At 28.4% G+C, this 20,266-nt stretch overlaps 5 protein-coding genes across 15 annotated transcripts; 2 read left to right on the forward strand and 3 right to left on the reverse strand.

The window, feature by feature from the left end:
* Window positions 1-356: 356 nt before the first annotated feature.
* On the reverse strand, window positions 357-3,627 carry LOC126854303 (esterase E4-like). The gene is made up of 8 exons (XM_050600891.1): window positions 3,350-3,627; window positions 2,711-3,005; window positions 2,379-2,564; window positions 2,071-2,270; window positions 1,743-1,899; window positions 1,284-1,607; window positions 1,040-1,184; window positions 357-969 (listed from the first exon to the last, which is right to left on the reverse strand). The coding sequence occupies exons 1-8, from the start codon at window positions 3,509-3,511 to the stop codon at window positions 822-824; spliced, it is 1,617 nt and encodes a 538-aa protein (XP_050456848.1). The 5' UTR covers window positions 3,512-3,627; the 3' UTR covers window positions 357-821.
* A 571-nt stretch (window positions 3,628-4,198) lies between these two features.
* Window positions 4,199-11,823, reverse strand: LOC126854072 (uncharacterized). Of its 2 annotated transcripts, XM_050600473.1 has the most exons (22): window positions 11,572-11,823; window positions 11,357-11,430; window positions 11,139-11,290; window positions 10,855-10,943; window positions 10,445-10,518; window positions 10,261-10,343; window positions 9,989-10,199; window positions 9,474-9,878; window positions 8,925-9,126; window positions 8,653-8,838; window positions 8,360-8,499; window positions 8,159-8,260; window positions 7,815-7,932; window positions 7,439-7,571; window positions 7,031-7,262; window positions 6,625-6,834; window positions 6,410-6,521; window positions 5,946-6,141; window positions 5,660-5,796; window positions 5,229-5,378; window positions 4,644-4,859; window positions 4,199-4,398 (listed from the first exon to the last, which is right to left on the reverse strand). In XM_050600473.1, the coding sequence occupies exons 1-22, from the start codon at window positions 11,596-11,598 to the stop codon at window positions 4,234-4,236; spliced, it is 3,414 nt and encodes a 1,137-aa protein (XP_050456430.1). In that variant the 5' UTR covers window positions 11,599-11,823; the 3' UTR covers window positions 4,199-4,233. The 2 variants fall into 2 exon arrangements, with proteins under 2 accessions (XP_050456430.1, XP_050456429.1); XM_050600472.1 differs by lacking the exons at window positions 10,445-10,518; window positions 11,139-11,290; window positions 11,357-11,430; window positions 11,572-11,823 and having other exon boundaries at window positions 10,261-10,316; window positions 10,855-11,073.
* Window positions 11,824-12,445: 622 nt separating this feature from the next.
* Window positions 12,446-15,646, forward strand: LOC126854064 (odorant receptor 9a-like). The gene is given in 9 exon segments (XM_050600460.1): window positions 12,446-12,589; window positions 12,752-12,868; window positions 13,143-13,260; window positions 13,500-13,755; window positions 13,880-14,002; window positions 14,221-14,305; window positions 14,573-14,709; window positions 15,005-15,137; window positions 15,334-15,646. Coding segments are annotated over 9 exon segments (1,164 nt in total). The 3' UTR covers window positions 15,385-15,646.
* Window positions 15,647-15,772: 126 nt separating this feature from the next.
* LOC126854062 (telomerase reverse transcriptase-like) lies at window positions 15,773-18,280 on the reverse strand. Of its 9 annotated transcripts, none has more exons than XR_007688060.1 (8): window positions 18,135-18,280; window positions 17,334-17,991; window positions 16,890-17,218; window positions 16,603-16,805; window positions 16,345-16,528; window positions 16,177-16,225; window positions 16,032-16,082; window positions 15,870-15,962 (listed from the first exon to the last, which is right to left on the reverse strand). XR_007688060.1 is itself a non-coding variant. In XM_050600454.1 (8 exons), exons 1-8 carry the CDS (start codon window positions 18,167-18,169, stop codon window positions 15,955-15,957), a joined length of 1,575 nt encoding a protein of 524 aa, XP_050456411.1. In that variant the 5' UTR covers window positions 18,170-18,280; the 3' UTR covers window positions 15,870-15,954. The 9 variants fall into 9 exon arrangements, 8 of the variants coding, with proteins under 8 accessions (XP_050456409.1, XP_050456416.1, XP_050456413.1 ...); XM_050600454.1 differs by having other exon boundaries at window positions 16,287-16,528; XM_050600452.1 differs by having other exon boundaries at window positions 15,773-15,962; window positions 16,032-16,225; window positions 16,287-16,528.
* A 373-nt stretch (window positions 18,281-18,653) lies between these two features.
* On the forward strand, window positions 18,654-20,239 carry LOC126854123 (ATP-dependent Clp protease proteolytic subunit). 2 transcript variants are annotated; one of them, XM_050600518.1, is made up of 5 exons: window positions 18,655-18,799; window positions 19,032-19,182; window positions 19,275-19,409; window positions 19,485-19,875; window positions 19,954-20,239. In XM_050600518.1, exons 2-5 carry the CDS (start codon window positions 19,141-19,143, stop codon window positions 20,100-20,102), a joined length of 717 nt encoding a protein of 238 aa, XP_050456475.1. In that variant the 5' UTR covers window positions 18,655-18,799; window positions 19,032-19,140; the 3' UTR covers window positions 20,103-20,239. The 2 variants fall into 2 exon arrangements, with proteins under 2 accessions (XP_050456473.1, XP_050456475.1); XM_050600516.1 differs by having other exon boundaries at window positions 18,654-19,182.
* Window positions 20,240-20,266: the final 27 nt, after the last annotated feature.

Below are 20,266 nucleotides of genomic sequence, written 5' to 3' on the forward strand. Positions count from 1 at the left end.
GAAAAATAAATATAAATTGTTTGAAAAATAAATATAAATATAAATTAATCGTATCAATATATATATATATATATATATATATATATATATATATATATATATATATAAATCGTACCGATGTGCCAAAGAGACAAGTACTTTATAGAATGAATAATCATTTCTATAAAAAAAAAAAACTTATATGAGAAAACAATTTGTATTTTTTATCATATCGCAGAGTTTGAAAAAAAAATCCAGCTCTCAAAATCTGCAATTCGCTCCTTAATTTTTTTTCTATTTAAAAGCTAATATTGTAATTGTATTCGCAAATTGGAAAGATATTTTTATGCTGCTTTAAAAATACATTTCAGTTTGAATTATCAGTGCCATGTATAGATATATATTTATGTGCACACAATCGATACTTTTGTTAAATATTGCATACCTTATAGTATATATATAAAACATTTTTAAGAAATACATATGTACATAATTGAATTACAACAATGTCTCCCAGTAAAGTATAATATATATATTATTTTCATGCTGTGGAAGTATAAATGCACCTTGTTAAATCAAAAATAATTACTTTTGCAAACATATCCCTGCAGTTGTATTGCAAAGATGAGACGGACGATGTCTGTTATTGTATTATTATAAGTTATTTACATAGAAAAATAAAGGATATATCTATGTATTCGAATTAAATTAATAAATACACCTATACACACATGCACAAAGATATTTATTATTATATATGAAATATATTAAATTAATTATAACATTGTGAAAAATCTATAACTATTAAAATCTCATTCACCTTACTAGTGTTTATACAACTTTTATAAATCTTCTGAATCTTCGAATATGCTATGATCAGTAATTGTTAAAAGTTGAAGAGTATCTCCGATGTCCAATAAATTAAAGCTATCAGCTGTTGCCGGTGGCCAAATAGTAGTTACATACTCATCAACAGCAGGTGTAGGATTTCTAGAAGATGAGGAAATATTTTTATTTTGTTTTAAAATACAATTTCTTCAACAAATAAAGATTTACGTACCCTGTCTTTGCAAAATTGGTCCACATTGTCGTAAGAATTTCTAATACATCCCGATCTTTTGTACCAATCGCCGGCGGCTCAAGATCATTGGCTTTATAAATTGGCTGATAAAAAAGATATGCCATATCGTCAGTATGAGAAGCTCCTAAAATATCAATTACGTAAAAATTATGTATTACTAAACAGATATATAGTAAAAATTCGATCTTGATCAATCTAAAAATTTTACAAATTATACATTTACCAATCATAGGCATTTCGTTCAAGATATATTTCGTGTTATTCATTTCATTACCGACGTAGGAAAAATTATAATAGTAAATTGGTGCCCGTTTCTTTTTCCTTTGATCATTCACATAACTCTTAACAGGAATAGAAAAAGCAATATCACTTAAGCATCGAATAAAAGATGGAATATTCTCTTTAGTAGGTGGCTTATTATGAAAATAATGCTCTTTGACTTTCTCCGTTAATCGCGCTATCTTTTTCGAGTCTTCCAAGTTTGTAAATTTTTTTACGTAAACTTCTAAATCCGCATATGTCGTATCTAAAGTCTCTTGGGTGGTATCTGCAGAAGGAAAAAATAATCTGTTAATTTAAGAGAAAAAAAAACCATCACACCTGTAATGAAAATTTCATATATAATATGCGATTATGTGTTTCAGTGTAAAAAGTCAATAAATTCAATCTTTAAAATCTTTACCTTTAACAAACATTATGTATTCATGAGAAGTACAACCAACGATGACTGGTATATCAATTTCATTATCGAATAACTGAGAAAGAGGGTATGGCAGAAAAGGTTTCGTTGATTTCTCATCGATTGAAGGTCCAAAAGGTATATTAGCAATGCGTGCTTCCTACAAAATATTTTAGAGTGTTTAACGCAATAATATCATCAATTTATTATAAAATTTAAGATATAAATAAATATTTACACATTAAATAATCATCGTAAAACCATCAAGTTAGCTCAGTGCTTATAATTAGAGATAAAATAAAAATAAAAACATATAAAACGAATAATTTACCTGCGGAGTGAAAACTTCGTACTGAGCTTTGATAATGTTATTTGCAGGTATCGTTTGAAGAAACTTAATCACTTCGCTGGGGTTCTTAGAATCATTACCAAGTATTGACGCGAGCTTAAAAGCTTTATCTTCTGCATTCTCTGCTATCGCCCAAAAACATTTAGCCATACCACTCTGAAGAATAGCCTTGTGAAACAGACCTAGAGATACGAGTAACGTAATCAATAAATTAAATAAATATTGATTATTAATGATAAAATAATTCTCATTATTTTGTCATTAATATTGGTATTAGAGGTGTGTTACACCTTTAGATAACGGCGACATCATCAACAAATGTGAGGATAAACCGCCTGCACTAACGCCAAAAATAGTGATGTTGTTCGGATCTCCGCCAAAAATCTCGATATTTTCCTTAATCCATTTCAATGCAGCAACTTGATCTTTCAAGCCTTGATTTCCGCTTACTTCTTCATGACCAATATTTAAGAAACCTTGAAAAATTGAAAGAATTTCTAATGTACATGAGATAACGAACGATACCTGTATGTATCTTTTTACAAAATATCTTGAAATGCAAACTCGCGATAAGACATTTTTGATCTCAAAAAGAGACATGTCTTGTAGTACAAAATCTTACCTAAAGCACCAAGTCTGTAATTTATGGACACTAGAATGACGTCTTTTGCCATAAGATAATCAGGTCGTTTGTTAATATCATTGCCATTGCCAACAAGAAAAGCTCCACCATGAATAAAAACCATAACTGGATTTCGCGTCGTCCGGTAGATGTTGTGTGGAATATAAACATTAAGATAAAGACAATCTTCGCTGCCGATTATAGAAGAAAAGGGCAATGTTTGCAATTGTATAGAAACATCAGCATTTTTGGAAGCATCTCGGATACCTTCCCAGGAAGCCGGAGGTTTGGGATCCTAATTTCAAACAACAGTAAAATATGATTCTATATTGAGAGTGAGACGACATTTTATACGTATCACAATAACTGCGATAGATTGAGATAATTCAAATCGTGTAATTTATTATTGCTTTCTTGATAAGCGAATAATCTTAGAATAATGAAATAATTGAAATAAATAATTTTGAAAATAGAGACACGGTTATATATTTGTTAATAGAATTATATAATGAAAAGAATTACGCTCTAATTATCGCGCCTTGACTCTTATTTGCCAATTTCCTCACCTAATATTGCATTCTGAATTTCTGCTATTATTGAATAAAAGATTATATAATTTTGCAATTTGTTAAGTTATACCTTAAATCTCAACTCGCCCACTGGCGGAGCAGCAAAAGGTATGCCTTTAAAAGCGAGATAACGAGAGCCGAGGACATTATCTTCGAAGATTCCTTGCAGTTTTCCTTGCTGCACAGTTATCACTGGTCTTTCCATGGCAGAATATTGGGTACTGTCTGTCATCCAAAAGCAGCACGCATAATGCTGAGTAATATAGATCCGTTATCTTTAATCGCGTTATCAAGGTCGTATATTACTGCCGATTTTATTTCGGATAGTTCACGTTATGTAACTTGTTTAACTATTGACAATAATATCGGAATACAAGATAACTCTATCGTTATATACCTCTCGTTATATACCTTCAATGCAAAAATTATTGAAATAATGATAAGCACATATTATACCGTGACATAATTTATTTTATATATTATTATTTGATAACCTATACAACGGAACGCTGAGTATATAAATTTAAAGTCGAAACCATAAAGTTTACATTTCTCTGTTGATATAATATATATTTACATCTCAAATATAATATTTCAGAAATATATATTATTTTCTAGAGATAAAAAATTTATTTATATTTCGTATCTTAGCCGCGATATCATTTTATATGTCATGTATGTATACCCAGTACTGTGCGTCTAAATTCAATTAGTTTAATTAATAACTTGAATTTTATCACATTTTGTACATTAACAATAGTTCAATCAGTCGATGTAATTAATGCGACATAATATAATTACATATTCAGAAATTACATATTCAGAAATTATTTAAAAAAATATTTTTTTTACTCATCTGTGTAAAAAAAATATCCTCATTTTTCTATAAAAGGTAATATACGTATTTATTACTAAACATTTGTTACATTGCATAATCAATATTTATATATTTTTTTAAATATGATGTAATACATTTTTGCTTTGATTCGTTACACTGTTGCACATTTTGACTGGATTTATTGATTTATGGAGTGACCAGCCGCATTGGCTCGTCGACATAGATAACAGCTCGGCCACTTTTTGAGCATTTTGCTTTTCCTCCGAAGATGATTTCTTAATCTACAAAATTGTAAAATATATAAGCTTATATCATAATAATTGACGATAATAAAAGTAAAACTTATTCTTTTTAGTCATTAGTATAATCAAATCTTAACTTTTTTATATATCGTTAATTTTAAATCTTAAACAATCAGAATGTTATTTGTATGGCATAAAAATAAAAAATAAATATCTAATGATTTTCTTTTATTTTATGTATTTTTAAAGCGCATGCAAATCAAGACAATTAATCATTTACTAACTTCGTCAAATTTTCTTCTAACTTTGTATCCTCTATACGTAGCCTGTATCATTGTAGCCGCTTCTTCTTCGGATTTGGCCGAGTCTGCATGATTAGTATATTTTAATTTTTTTGTAAATTTTTGTGATTTTTTTGATAATAACATTGCATTTTGTTCCCACTGCTTGCGACTATAAACATCCGAAACATTCTTCTCCTGTCGATCTTCATACTTTGGCTTAATCAATGAATAGAAAAATTAAATCTTTTCACATGTAATCTAAGTAAATAATAATCGCAAAATATAAACAATCACAAAGTGTAAACAGCTATAAAGCGATTTTTATTATAAATATAATTATTATTACTTGTTTTCATATAATAATCAATTATATAAAATTTTATTTTTCACCTTCTAGCGTATTCCTATACATATTACATATTTGGAAAAGCTATAAGGTATATTCAAGTATATCAAAATATGTTGTATGATCTCTATTTTCTTACACGTAACAGTATTTTAGCACGAAAAACGTAAAACATTAAACACGATGAAAAAAAATGTTGTTGATATATTTGTATATATGCCAAACAGAAGAACTCATACCATCGAAATCTCGCGCTGATGATGTTTGTACATATGTTTTTCATTTTTTAAGAAGTCTAAAGATTTTCTTGGTGATTCACCTGCTCCGCGATATCTCGAATCTTGAATAACAGGTGTGCTATTTCTATTTCCATCGCATTGCGTTTTGTTCTACAAAGAAAGAACATTATTTGTAGAAGAATAAAAGTACCTAATTGTAAATAAATTGCCATACTTAATATTTATCTTTGACAATTCTTTTATAAAAATATAGACATATATATAAATAGCATTATAGTTATAATAATCAATTTATATATGATGTACAAAATCCGTAAATTGATATATATACAATATATATATGTACTAAATGATTAATTATTAAAGATTTCAAATACAAGGTGTAAAACAAAATTGGAATTTTTCAATTAAATTGTCGTATTGAAATTTACCGCTCTTATATTATTACTTCTACCCATATTGCTAAAACATTCCGTCAAGATTTCGGGTGGGATCATTATGCCTGACGAGGTTGCGACTTTTGATACGCACTTTTTCGGTGTCCTAATCTGTGTCGTACTATGTTGCTCTAAAACGAAATGTAAGAGTCGACGATTTTAATACAAATATTAAGAGATAGAAAAACATAAATTAATATGATATCAATTTCATATGTGTGCATATCACGATATAATTTTTTCATTAATTTTCAGATCACATATTTGTATCAATTTATACCTAAAGGATGCGATTCTACATAACGGTTTTGATTGCAATCTACGCCTGTTCTTTCCGGCGATAACAATGAACAATCTTTAGGAGGAGAATTGGGAGGAGTGGGTATCGTACTTATCTTCCGCGTTTTTAATTCCGATATGTTTGTTTTTTGATATTCTTCGAGATACAAGAGAAACTCGCGATACGTAACATAATTCTGTAGCAAGAAATTATACTTTAAACATGGTTTATAATTTTCGAAACAACACATTGCCCTAATGAGCAAGATAATATTTTTGAAAATGTTTTTAAAAATATTTTTAATATAACATAAAAATCTTTTTAATTATTAAAAGGAGGCTTAAACCATTATTTTAATGTTTTTAAAAATGATTCTCAAAGATTTTAAAATATTTTTAAAAATATTGCCTGCTCATTGGAGAAGTATAAAATATTATTTATAAAATTAATAAAGCATAAATTACTTTATCTTGTCCTGCCCAATTACGATTAATCGGTTCGCTGAGCCCAAGTAAATCGATCCAATGATAGTAATCTTCCGTTTGATTACCGTACCAATATTTTATAATAACAAACCTGCAGAATTTGGCATTAATTCCAATTTGTTCACACTTTAATCTATACGCGTTTTATATATAAATTGTTTTGTAGGGTTTGTAATTATAAATAGAATTCATACGCGAGTCCATCGTCCACCATTTTTTGCACTTCAGGATAGGCCATCAATTCCATAAATTCTGGATTTTCAGGATTTCTTTTAACATCTACCAATTGCCACGGAGCTATAAGCCCAAATCTAACACACTTAAGTACTTCCAACATATATTGCTTCCTTTCATTCCAATCGTGCATCAACCATCTCACGGCAGACATTAAAACCTCTATTTCGCTAATGAAAAAGATGATTTAATTAAAATTATACAATTTATTACTACAATATATTGAGAATAAATCTTTTTTAAATTTATATATTAATATTTTTCTTTAATAAATGAGATTTTAATATCAACATTTTTTTTAATGATTAAATTATAAATTATATTTTTTATATATTTAAAACTGATATTCTTGCAATTTTTTCATACCTATTAACGCAAATATAATTGGATTTCAATAATAAGCACAATTCATCCACTGACAATTCCAAGAAATCCTTTGTGCTAACAAGCATCAAGAAAAATTTCATGATCCTCGGCACCATCAGCTCCATTACCGCGGTGTTCCCGATCTTTTTTGCTTCCAAATATAATAAGAATGCAGTATCCTCGGAGAAAAGCTCGTCATTATCAATGAATGCCCAGCATTGTTCTTCTAATTCTTCATAAAATACAATGCTTATATTTTTAGCATAAATACCGCGTCCATATGTTGTATATTGTATTTTTTTTTATTTTTTGTTTATATATATTTAATCGAATTCTCATTGTCTCTATTTAAAAAAAAAAAAAGATTTATCATCTTACAAATGAAAGAGATGTAAGTTAATATCACACCTTTAATGCCAAGATACTGCGCGGCCATAAAAATTTCCAAAATATTATCTCTTCGTAACAATTGACAACTATCGTTGATTGGACTTATCATCCAATCATAAATAACAGAGAAAGCCTTGGAAGTCACGTTGCTCTACATATTTTATGTATATATATATATATATATATATATATATATATATATATATATATAAATTAACAATTTTAATTTGAATTGATAGAATTATCTTCTATTTTTTCTTAAATAAAATCATGCTTATATTATAAATTTTCTCTAAATTTGAAACGTCAAGTTCTTTCTTTAAATTCCAAAGATAAATTTTGAAAGTGCTTCTTTTATTTAATATAATCAAACAAAATTGAGATAAAATCTTACGCCAGATAAATTAATATCCTTGTAATTTTTCTCATCGAAAAACGTGCTGTAACTTTGCAGAACAAGAAGATGACAGTAAAACTCATCCTGATCAATTCGGACAATGCAGTCGGCATTTCTTGGCAAAACAAGAGAAAAAAATATTTATTTTAATTTTTAATGAAATAACATTCTATTGAAAACTTTAAGATTACGACCTAAATATAAATGTAACTATATAAGCTAAATATTTTCTTTGCTAAATAAAATCAAAGTTATTTTTTTTTAATATTTACATCTACAACGCGATAAATACAAAAAATCTTGTATTTAAAAAGTTTCATTATTTAAAATTCTTTTCTTACTTGTAGTTCGTGATACGTTTAGCTAATTCCTGATACAAATCGGTTTTTTCTGGAAGAACTATATTGTGCCAAATGATCGGTTGCTCATTCGTAAACCCTAGTCTATTCAAAACGGAAAGAAACGAGATATTTAATAAAAAAATAAACATTATGACTAACAAAATGACTATAAATACAACTAGCAAATTTAAGGAAACTAACGAAGAGAGTGGTACTTCGTTCAGTGGAGGTAATTGATAAGATGTTGGCTGTACCGATTCCATTTTTGATAAATTAAATTTCGCACTTGGTTGCGTTCGTGATCTGTACCTTGCTTCGATATAAGGTAACTTTTTCTGAGCCTGTTGCACAATCGAATAATATTTAAATATGACAAGAATGTGACTGTAAAAACGCCCTCATACATTATTAAACCAGTTTTTTTTATCCCAATATTATATAAAATTAAGAAATTATATTGCTTTAAATAATTATGAATTAAAAAGAAAATTTACTTGCAACTGATCGATCGTCGATGGCGAGACGCCAGGCGGAAGGTCGATATATTTCGTCCGATTCGAGGAACTGGAAGCAAATGTGCCGACGTCGTTACCGGATCGATTAAGCTCAGTCTTAACATTAACCTTCGTTCGTCGTGGATCGGCAACTAGAACGCTAAATTTCTTCGACTCGAAAACAACCTAAAACAACTATGTTATGTTTGCTTCGAGGTCAACATTTTTGAAAAAAAAATCTCCTGTTGTAACATCTGCTGGATCTTTCTTACCTGATTCGGGATGATCTTGAGATTACCGCTGGGGGTTGCTTGAAAGGGAAACACGCGATTCGCTTCGTTACTCTCGTTCAAGCTGATAAATGTAGAATTAACGTTTGTTTTCTCAGGAAACAACGTCTGTGTTTGTTGCAGCGGAATATCTACATTCGAGCAAGGCAACGATTGCTTCTGGTTTTTGATGTCTTCCACTTGTCTGCACAAAGTTATTATATTGTATTATAGCTCGAAAGGCTATATAATTAAAATTAATTCAGATTAACATTGTATTAAATTGGTAATGAAAAAGCAAAGTGCTGACGAAGTGCTGACGAAGCGCTGACACAGCGAGCCACGCGCGAAAGCGAAGATATTGTGAAAATACAAGCTAACTAAGACATTGCGAAAGTACCAACCAAGGTATTGCGAAATTACAAGCGAAGCAGGTCCAAAGTCGTGCAATGTTAACCTGAATTAATATTAACTATGTATAATCTTTTAGTCTATAAAGTTCAGTCAATTGCACTATTATTTATCCGAATATCTATCTCGAATATTATTTACTTTGAACGTTGATCCATAAGTTTCGATGCTGCTGCTTCAACCAACGGGTATTGTTTCTTCCAAAGTCTCTCTTCTTCGATATACTTTTGTGACCTTTGATTAGTCCCGTTCTCGTTGGTATAATAAATAATTTTCCGGTCTTGCAACTTGATAGGATCTGCACTTGGCTCGGCTATACACTTCGATTTGTTGTAATTGGGATCTATTTCTATCTGCCTTTTAGATGCAGACCAGTGATGATGGCGCGGCGGTGACACAATTCGTTCGACTCGATTCGCGTGATAAATGTTTACATTTAAAGAATGCTGTTGTCTCGACACACGATGATATTTTCTGGAAGCAGTCCTTCGTCGACGTAACGGATATCTCGGGGACAGACTTTCTGGAGTTTCTATGACCTTTGTCCTTTTATAAAAATATTCCCCGCATAAAGATATTTTTCTGTCTTAATAATTTTACGTAATAATTTTTTTTTTTAATTTCTACTGCATTCCAAGATCTACTCACTCACTCACTTGTCAGGTGATGCGGGACTTGCTACTTCCGATCGCAATACGCGCGGTGTTTCTGCCACTGTTTTATCAGATTTCGAAAGTCGCACAAAAGTCTTCGACGAAGAAGACGGAGAAGGGCTGGATCTTCCGTGATAAAGCACAACGACGCTGTTTTTACTATTGTCAGCTCGCGGCTGATCGGACGTTGCCGATCGATCTGCTTTAGGATCGACTGGAAAAATCTTCCATTTGAGTAGATTTCTAAAAATTCTACCTTTATCATAATAACTTACTTTTCCTGCTATTCTGTCGAATGACCCTTACAATTCTTGGCGTGCTATTTTCCTTCCTGTTGTCAGCACAATACATTAGGTGCCTTAAATGAGATAATGAGACGAGATTTGCGCCACAATTTTAAGGCGACTATGAATGAGAACGTATGATTTTTAAATGATTCAAGTTTTTTTAATTAATTACCAAAGTTTCTCGTTGAATTTACAATCAAACTTTTCACCCTCACTCGAATGCTTCTCTTCAAAAGTTACTTGCGGCTAAAAAATATTTGTCCACCAAAATAATAATATATATATATATATTTAACTCACTATATCTTAATCAATTAGAGACCGAACTTATGTTTATGTAGAATTTCTTTTTATAAAATAAAAAATATTGGAATCTTTTTAATAAAAAATTTAGATGTTATATTCTTACCACGAAAAAAAATGTTTGTATACAAAATGATTATAATTATGATTGAAATTAAATAATAATCGTATGTGTAAATGTGACAATTTTTATAATGTTAAAACACTTTTGACTTAAAGTAGTTTGAATTCTAAATATTGACAGTTAAATTAATAAATATATTTTTTATTTTATTTTACCTCATGTTTTTTCAAACGAAGGTGCGATAAAGAAGGTCCAATATTTGAGGTACGCTCCGACGTAGGAACTTGGTCGGCCTCTCTAGTAACTAAAACGTGTCTCCACGAAATGACACGTGTGTAAAAAAATGGATCATGGCAAAGAAAAAAATTTTAAACTTTTTTCAAAATCATTCCATAACAAATCCGTCATACACTTCCATCGTACGAAATACATAAACTTTCTAACCACAACATGTTTCGGACTCGCGTATTTGAATTTCATTTACACTTACATCACTTACGTAATTTTGCTTCAATGATTTGTCTATTAACGACCGGTTGTTGATAGCAATACGATGATCTCGACGATAATTCGAGAAGATTTAATCGATCGTTCTCTTCGTTCTTTGATGCTCGACACGCAAATCGCGAACTATGACAAGACTGTGTCACTCTTGTAACATATAAGATTATATAATTTCTAGCTTTTTCAAAATATAAAGGAATTATCAAATGTTACTTTGGATTTAGTAGATCAAGTTCGGAGGAGAAACACGATTCGTCTTCAGCGGTCGCAGAAGTATCGAACTGCCTCTGCAAAAGTTTCAAATAAGAGATAAAAATAGTTATATATATATATATATATATATATATATATATATATAAGATCTTTTTTTGCAAACAAAACTCAAGAATTATTGATTTATCAAGTAAATTTTTTTGCACTATACTTACGTCATAACGTGCGAGGCCTCTTCGCATGATACGTGTCACATTCAAAGAATAACTCGCAGGATTAGCATAATAACGACGGTACACTTCTTTTTCGCGCTTCTGTCACGTGAAATAAAAAGCGGTAAAAATATATATCATACAAATAGATGCTGTGACGTTTAAAACCAACGGGACATTTGTAAAAATGCGCGTGTCCAAAAAAGCCTTAGATACGTAACAACCGACAGATGAGCGCGATTGACAAGAGAACGTTTCGCTTCGTTTTCAAAATTATTAAAAATTTACACTTTGAATGCGATGTTCGTATATGTAATAAAAATTTTGTTTAGTTATAACACCTCTAAATATTTCTTATATAAAAAAATATATACACTTCTTTCTTATATATAAACACAGGACATGAAAGCTTTAACTTAAAATTTCAAATATGAATTAAAATATTTAAAGAAATTGGAAAAGTAGTTTTACAAATATAAAAAAGTGTCAAGCTTTGAAAAGAAAAAGAAAAACATCATAGAAAGAAATCAAATATCTTTTAACATTTAAAGTATATAACTCCAAAGATGATAATTTTTTTATTATTGTCATACGCGAAGAGATGCGGAGATGCCGAGATCTCGTAGAACAATGAAAAACTAAAGAACTGCAATTCAAAGAACAAAGCAGTTCAATGAGATAATGTTTCTGTTTGATCTAATGACTGCAGCTATAAGCGAGCAATTAAAATAATTTCATAATGGTGCCGACATATCTAAACAATTATTAAAGGCAATTATCTTATGATGTACGTAGGAGCGAGATAATGGCAGTTCCGTGCAGTCCTTTCTGAATATATTGCTCCACTACGTTCAATTCTTCTATTTTGACGCGCAAAATGCAATTCTTTGATGGACGCAACTACAGAATCAATAAAATTCTCCTATCGTGCATAGGCCAATGGCCATATCAAACGAAAAGGAGTAGCAGCGCTATTATTATTATTATAGTGTCTTTAGCTGGTACGCAATTTATCGCCAAGGTATAACGACATATACACATTTAAATGTCGCAAACGTGGAATTACTCATTAATTGAAAAGTTTATCAATGTTTTTTATACCAAGAAATGACTTGTCTAATATATATGGCAGCTAGTTGTTATAAAAAACAGTTTAAATATTAAATATTTTAAATGGTATTAGGTATGTGGTTTACTCTCAATTGAAAATATCGATATATTTATCGATTCTCTTTCACCATTAGTAGTCGATATAGGATGTGGAGTAAAATTAATTACTTGCATATTAAAGGCAAAGGAGGTTTGTGATATCACGATGTTTTGTATACTAAAATATTTTCTATAATTAATTAAAATATATTAATAAATTAAATATATTATTATCTCGTAAAGATTTAACAAAATTAAAAAAATTATATATATATAATTTATTAAAAAATTGTATATATATAATTGTGTGTCATTTATTTAAACAATTAAATCGCGAAAATATTTCAATAAAATTTCAATCATAAAATATTTTGCAATTTAGAATAGCTTTTCCTCTTTCTCTAAAAATAAAATTAAATTGTCAGATCAGAGCAATTTTTGATCAAATACAGAGCGATTGGCAATGGCTAAAGAAATCAACTCACATTAAAGTTCTTAATAATTATGCGCAAAATGGACGAACATTTACAATTATATACGCAAGTAAGTAAAATAAATGTATTGGAAGAAAAAAGAAAATCATCACGTATAAGTGAGAATTATAATCAAAATATTTGTCTCGATAAATAACCGTCATATAACTTCGATCGTACGCGACGAACCGATTTTTATAATAAAAAAAATCTTCTTCGTCGCTCTTTTAAAATATAAACCAGCGAATTTATTTTAATATCACAATATAAATTAAAAAAAAAATGAATAAAAATATTTGATCTATTTAGGTGCTTTTTATTCTGCATTGACGTTATTTATGCTAGTACCATTGTTACAACCACTGTTGCTGCATTCTTCTTCAAATAATACAGCTCGGCCATTACTACACTGAGTCGAATACTACGTTGATATAAACAAATATTACTTTCCCATCTTAATCCATGGATATGCCACAGCTATTATTTGTGTAAGCATAGCCATTGCAGCGGATACTATGTATGTAATCATGATACAGCATGTTTGCGGATTATTTAAGATCATCGAGTAAGAATCTCACAAAATTTATTTGTATTAAAACATATTGAATTGATGTAGAATATTTATGATGTACATATAAATAAATATAAATAGAATCATAATTTTAAAACCATAATATCAATTGCTTTAGGCAACAATTAGAAAATATAATAAAAAAAGATAATTTAGAAATAAATTTCAAACCATCTGTAAAAGACGATGAACCATATAAAAATATTGTAAAAAGCATTCATGCGCATAAAAATGCTTTAAGGTTTGTGTTATATGTCAGTAAGTTTATTATTTTATATTTTTTCATATATATCTTTTACTAAAATTAACTATATCACATGTACTTAAATGATATAGTATAATTATTAAATATAAATAAACTAAAGATATAAATAATATATATATATATATATGCTCTTTTTAAAACATTTTAATTTAAATATTTTTACCTAAAATTTGCGTATATATTTGTGTACAAAGGTTCGCCAGTCTCGTCGAAGCTACATTCAGTCAGATGTTTCTTATACTAGCAGGTTTTAATATGCTTATCATGAGTATGACCGGAGTTACGATATGTCAATTTTATTCATATTTGTAATAATGATGCTATTAATCATATTGTGCTGGTAAATAATAAATTACCAATCTGTGAATATTTATTGCAAAAATAAAAATGTATTACAATATTTCAATATAAAATTTAATAAAATTAGAAAAAATGTATAAACGTAAATATTATAATATTAATATTATAATATTAATATTAATATATTATTATAACATCATAATATTATTATAACATCATAATTATTTTACATTTAATCTTACTTAGGCTGTAACAAATATGGACAAGCCGGAAGAATTTTTAAGGCAGATAACATTTGCGTGCGCATTATTAGTGCATCTATTTTTTGAGAGTTTTCAAGCACAGAGTCTAATCGATCACAGCGCATATATTCAAATTAGTTTGTACGTATAAATTTTTTTGTTATTAAGAAATTTTTAAATATAATAACATGACGCATATATCTGTAAAATATCCCAAAAAAGAGTATTTTTTTTTAGGACATTATATGTGCGTAAATTTTATAATAATATTATATAATAATATTATATTTAATAAAATAAATTAAGTTTCTCTATTAATTTAAAAACTAAATATAAAAACAATATAAAATTTTAATTGTTTAAAATTAATTTTAACTTTGTGCATGTATGTGTATAAAAATATCCTCAGATATAAGTAACATCTTTTCTTTTACAGAATGAATATAGCATGGTATCAAACCTCATCTCGAACAAGGAAAATCTTAATCTTTATGATAATGAAAACGCGAGAACCTTGTGTACTAACAGCAGGAAAAATGTTCGTGATATCCATGGATACTTTTTCTACAGTAAGATTTGCATACTTGTGTTTAATAAAAATTATTTATTATAGACAATAGCATTCATTATCAATTGATACTTAATTTATAAAAAAATAGAAAAATCAAATTATATAATTAGAAACTAATCTTATCAAAATTGAAAATAATATCATATGCCAATATTTGCATATCATAATTTTAATATTATTTATTTTTTTTTAAGATCGTGCGTACATCAGTATCGTATTTTACGATGTTGCGATCGTTGCAATAATTTACTTCGCTAAAACTAACTCTTTGGTGCCGCCGTACTAAATATTTTTGATTATAAATATGCAGTATTGTTTATTTGTCAATAGATTTGTAGAAAATAAAAAGTCTAAAAATAAATTAAATTGTTAGTTAAGAAACATCTTTTTTTAAATGCTACAATCGATATGCATACACATGTGCAAATATCAAACAAATACAATTATAGTTATAAAAAAAATTATTAGCTGTCATACATATAAAAAAACAAGATATCTACAGTAAATTAAAAATATTTCAGATATACTTATATATATAATTCATTTTGCAATTTTTTACCTGAGGAAAAGTTGAAAATAAATAATAATCATGATTTTAACATCCTATAGAAATGGGAAAGGAGAAGAAACTGGTTTTACAATATTATTATATTGTACATGTATTATATTACAAACATACAATATATTATCCCATTATATTATTATATTCCATCCTAAAAAATTAATTTTTGTTTTATGTTGCAATCCTAGATTCGACTGAATTTTTAAAAGATTAAATTTCACATTATATTCAGGTACGCCATTTTTGATAGTTTTTAGAAACCTATAAAAATAGTTTGTATTTATAATGTCTACAATATATAATTATTCCATAAAATTATATTGAACTTACTCTGTTGCATAATGTTCATTCTCAGTGATATATAAAATATCATCAACATATCTGCACAAAAGTCCATTATTTTTATATACAAAGAATATTTCTTTCAACATATTTTCATAATATATATCAGATAAAATTGGTGATATCCGCATACCTTGTGGCACACCATGTTTTATTGAATATACTTGACAATCTATTTTAACCTATAGTATAAAGGTATTAGTTAATATTAATCACAACTTTAATTTAATATCTTTGTTCTACCTTCTGCTCAAATATTAATTTGTTTATCTTAGCCAGCAGTTTTCCCACTTCAACTAACTTGGGTTTTTTTTTGTTCATAATTGCCTTTTTATTTATTGCTTTCTTCAAATAATGAGATAAAAATTGCACTGTTTCTATCCTTTTTCTATTTTTTGATGTAGTATATCTCCTTAACACAATATAATTTCCATAATTTAATTTTAAATCCTTACAGCATGTAGTAATAATATCATATAATTTTTCTGCAAGATAGGAAATAAACTATGCTTATTGATAAATACCTTCTATTTTAAATGTGATAAATAATAAATTATACCTTGTATGATTGAGCCAAATGCATCTTGTATATCACAACGCACACAATATAATGGATTTTTGGTTGAAGCTTGAAATTTAAAAATTGTCTGTTTGCAACTTGCTGTAGTTGGAGTTCCATTTTCATTAAAGTATGTGACATATAATTGCTGCAAAAATCTCAAAACAACATCAACATCATCAAATTCTTTTTTAATATTATATCTGAAATAAGTAAGATACGTAATATATAAAATTTTGTTAATGATATTTATATTTACTTGTAGCATAAATAAAAGAATTGTATACTTTGTTATTAATAAAGCTCTCAAGCCAGAGGAAGTTGGGATATATCTATATGTTCCAACAGGTATATTAAATTTCAACTTGTCTATTTTCCTAGGTGTACATGGTATAAGACCACATGTATTTATTTTTTTCTTTATAAATTCTTCCTGCATATTGCACCAATCATCTTTTGCAATATAAACCCATTGACTTCTAAGTGATAGCAATACCACATATTGATGTAAAATTTTTATTATATATCGTGCAAAGAACCAATGTAACAGTTTTAAAACAATTATCCATCGTATTGTATCATTGTTAATTAAATGCAACCACTCAATATTAGAAATCTGTAGAAGTTAATGTTTCAGAAAACATTAAATATTTTAAATTGTTAGAAAAAAGAAATGATTTTTGATAAAAATGAAAATTATTGTTTTAATTATTGTTTTAAAATAAACATACATCAAATTTATTGAATAATGGTTGCATGTTTAATGATGCTCCAGTAGCTTTTTTTCTTTTCACAGTTCTTTTAAAAGCTTTTGTTATAATGATATTATTTTTTGGGACAGTTCTTAAAAGGCAGCCTATTCTTCTTTTTATAACTTTAAAATTTTTTCTTGTTCCAAATAATTGCAAAGGAATATTTTTATCTAATAGCAAATTAAAGAAAGATTTCAGTGAACGTCGATCAATTTGATTCTTATATTTTTTTTGCTTCTCATACTTATTGCTATCTCTTGCGATTATACATTTCAGTTTCTCTGAATAATTAAATCTATTATGCCGATTTCTGAATGATTCTAAAATCGGTGACAAGATAGGCGTAACAACATTGAAATTAATGTTTCTATAACATTTATTAAGTCCAATATCTGTATTCAGTATGTCATGACATATTGTTTGTCCCACATTTCCACTCTCTAATATATGATATTTTGAGATTTTTGCCGTAGTACGGCCTGTTTTCCTTATTCGACATCTAGATGCAAACAAATTCACTGTAGATTTATATGTTTCAATTGGAATCGGATTTGTAACTTTTGTTCTTAGTTTCGACTTTGAACATTGTCTGTTTATAAATGATGTTTTTCTAACATAATGTGAATAATATCGTTTTCTACAAAAAACAATTAATTTGAAAAAAAAAATAATCAAAATAATAAATAACATTCATATCCTAATTAATATATTTATATTTCTTCCAAATAAAATGAGATTTATTTATATAATAAATATATTTCATATAAATATAATAAAAACCTTTGAAAACTCATTTTTATTCTTATAATCTTCATTTATTAACTATTAACGTTATATACTATACACTTCACATTACAAGTAAAAACTAGTTCAAAATAATATGCAGAATAAATTGAAGGATAGAAAAAAGGAGGGAAAAATACGACATAAAAAAACGAACATTGAGCTGATTGAGCGGCATCTTGATTTTGAAGAGTAAAAAGAAGCATTAGCTATATAATATGATGAATGATGCACTTGACGCTACAAATGAATTCGAGCTCATAGGTGCTCGCATTTAAAAATTTTCTAGGATTTCTCTAGATTGATACATCTATTTCTATTCCACTTGACGTTCAAAATGCTTCGGATCATTTGATTGATCAGGATCAGAGCAATCTCTGCTCCTGATTGGATGTACTTAGTACAATTGCTCATTGAACAGCTGTTCCTGATTAGTGTATACTTTTATACCTATCAAAAATCTAAAAGCTACGCCAATCAGTAATCAAATGCTACGAATCATTTGTGATGGTACGTGGAGGGTAGAAAGGGCGCAGCTGTAAAGATCTCATAATTTTTTTCATCTAATCACAAAATGCAAAAAATGCGCGAAACTTAACGCGCTGTTCCCCGGAAAATTGCTGAAATTAGAAAATTATTGAAAAAAATCTGCGTTGAAAAATGTACTACTTTCAAAGTGTAAAATATAACCTATACGGAATAAATAATAACAATAAATATCTGACGCTAAGAAGCAAATTAGTGTAGATAAGGGAGAATATTTTTTTTTTCTTTTTTTCTGACACTCGTATACTATCTTCCCGTGAATCTACGTACAAAAAATTTATTACTTTGATGATTATTGGGGAATGTAGGTTATATTTGACACCGCGCTCTTTTTATATTTTTCTACAGCGTTACAAGAGAAAAAGTGCTTGGCTTTAAAGATACTGTAATTACCATCTTATTCTATGAATTTGTTTTCTTCTTAAAAATATTTTTTTCGTGAAAAGTTATTACATCTATGAAAATGTTGCGAAGAATGAACAGCTTATTACAAATTGCCGTGAGTATATCTTGTTCAGATAAAGAAATTTTCAACAAAAATTGGTAATAATTTTATGAAGAATCCAGCACAATATAATCTTTTTTTAATAGACTTATGGACAGAAAATGAGCAGCAGGAATTTAAACTTTGTACCAATCGTAGTGGAACAAAGTGGACGTGGTGAACGCGCGTATGACATTTACTCGCGTCTTTTAAAGGAGAGAATTATTTGTCTCATGGGTCCGGTAGGATATATAATTTTTTGTATATCAGACATTAATTTATGATTTTGAAACAATGTATTCAATGTCTTTTTACAGATTACAGATGATGTATCTTCCGCGGTAGTTGCTCAACTTCTTTTCTTGCAATCAGAAAGCAGTAAAAATCCGATTCATTTGTATATTAACTCACCTGGTGGGAGCGTAACGGCAGGACTTGGAATATATGATACTATGCAATATGTCCTTCCACCTGTCTCTACATGGTGTGTAGGTCAAGCATGTTCTATGGCTAGTCTACTTTTGGCTGCAGGAACTAAAGGCATGCGTCACTCTTTACCAAATGCTAGAATCATGACACATCAACCATCGGGAGGAGTACAAGGACAAGCTACAGATATTCAGATTCAAGCTTTAGAAATTCTTAAGTTGAAGAAACAAATCAATGAATTATATGTCAAACATACCGGCCAGGATTTAGAAAAAATAGGTATATATATTGCTAAATATTTTTTTACGGATTTATAAAAAATTTTTGTTTTTAATAAAATTTTATATTCTTGCACAGAAAACAGTATGGAGAGAGATAACTTTATGAATCCAACACAAGCTAAGGAATTTGGAATAATAGACAAAGTGTTAGCTCATCCCATGCAAGAAGAATCTACAAAAAAAGCGACAATAGAGAATACAGCAAGTGCAACGACAAAACCTTAATATTGTTGGATAGGATACAGGTATAAACGTTCGGTTTTATTGTTATTTAACAAATGCATTAAAAAAAGTGTATTTATCAATATTTAATATAATATAAACTATTTGTAAAACAATTATATAAACTATATTCTATTCAACTGTGTTTGTAGGAGTATATTTACCCT

This window comes from Cataglyphis hispanica, chromosome 13, assembly GCF_021464435.1.
Source record: "Cataglyphis hispanica isolate Lineage 1 chromosome 13, ULB_Chis1_1.0, whole genome shotgun sequence".
Classification (NCBI taxonomy): domain Eukaryota; kingdom Metazoa; phylum Arthropoda; class Insecta; order Hymenoptera; family Formicidae; genus Cataglyphis; species Cataglyphis hispanica.

Bases quoted from the DNA above. Each gene is read 5' to 3' on its own strand.
- LOC126854303 (XM_050600891.1), bottom strand. From the start codon at position 3,511: ATGACAGACAGTACCCAATATTCTGCCATGGAAAGACCAGTGATAACT. The intron at 2,565-2,710 runs GTAAGATTTTGT...CAATTTTTCAAG, and splicing joins TTACAGACTTGGTGCTTTAG to GTTTCTTAAATATTGGTCAT. The intron at 2,271-2,378 runs GTGTAACACACC...TCGTATCTCTAG, and splicing joins GATGTCGCCGTTATCTAAAG to GTCTGTTTCACAAGGCTATT.
- LOC126854072 (XM_050600473.1), bottom strand. From the start codon at position 11,598: ATGCGAAGAGGCCTCGCACGTTATGAC. The intron at 8,500-8,652 runs GTAAATTTTCTT...ATTGTGCAACAG, and splicing joins CGACGATCGATCAGTTGCAA to GCTCAGAAAAAGTTACCTTA. The intron at 6,522-6,624 runs GTATGAATTCTA...CAAATTCTGCAG, and splicing joins ATGGTGGACGATGGACTCGC to GTTTGTTATTATAAAATATT.
- LOC126854062 (XM_050600452.1), bottom strand. From the start codon at position 18,169: ATGAAGATTATAAGAATAAAAATGAGTTTTCAAAG. The intron at 16,226-16,286 runs GTAGAACAAAGA...TTTATACTATAG, and splicing joins AATTAATATTTGAGCAGAAG to GTTAAAATAGATTGTCAAGT. The intron at 15,963-16,031 runs GTAAGTTCAATA...CTATTTTTATAG, and splicing joins AATGAACATTATGCAACAGA to GTTTCTAAAAACTATCAAAA.
- LOC126854123 (XM_050600516.1), top strand. From the start codon at position 19,141: ATGAAAATGTTGCGAAGAATGAACAGCTTATTACAAATTGCC. The intron at 19,183-19,274 runs GTGAGTATATCT...TTTTTTTAATAG, and splicing joins ACAGCTTATTACAAATTGCC to ACTTATGGACAGAAAATGAG. The intron at 19,410-19,484 runs GTAGGATATATA...GTCTTTTTACAG, and splicing joins TTATTTGTCTCATGGGTCCG to ATTACAGATGATGTATCTTC.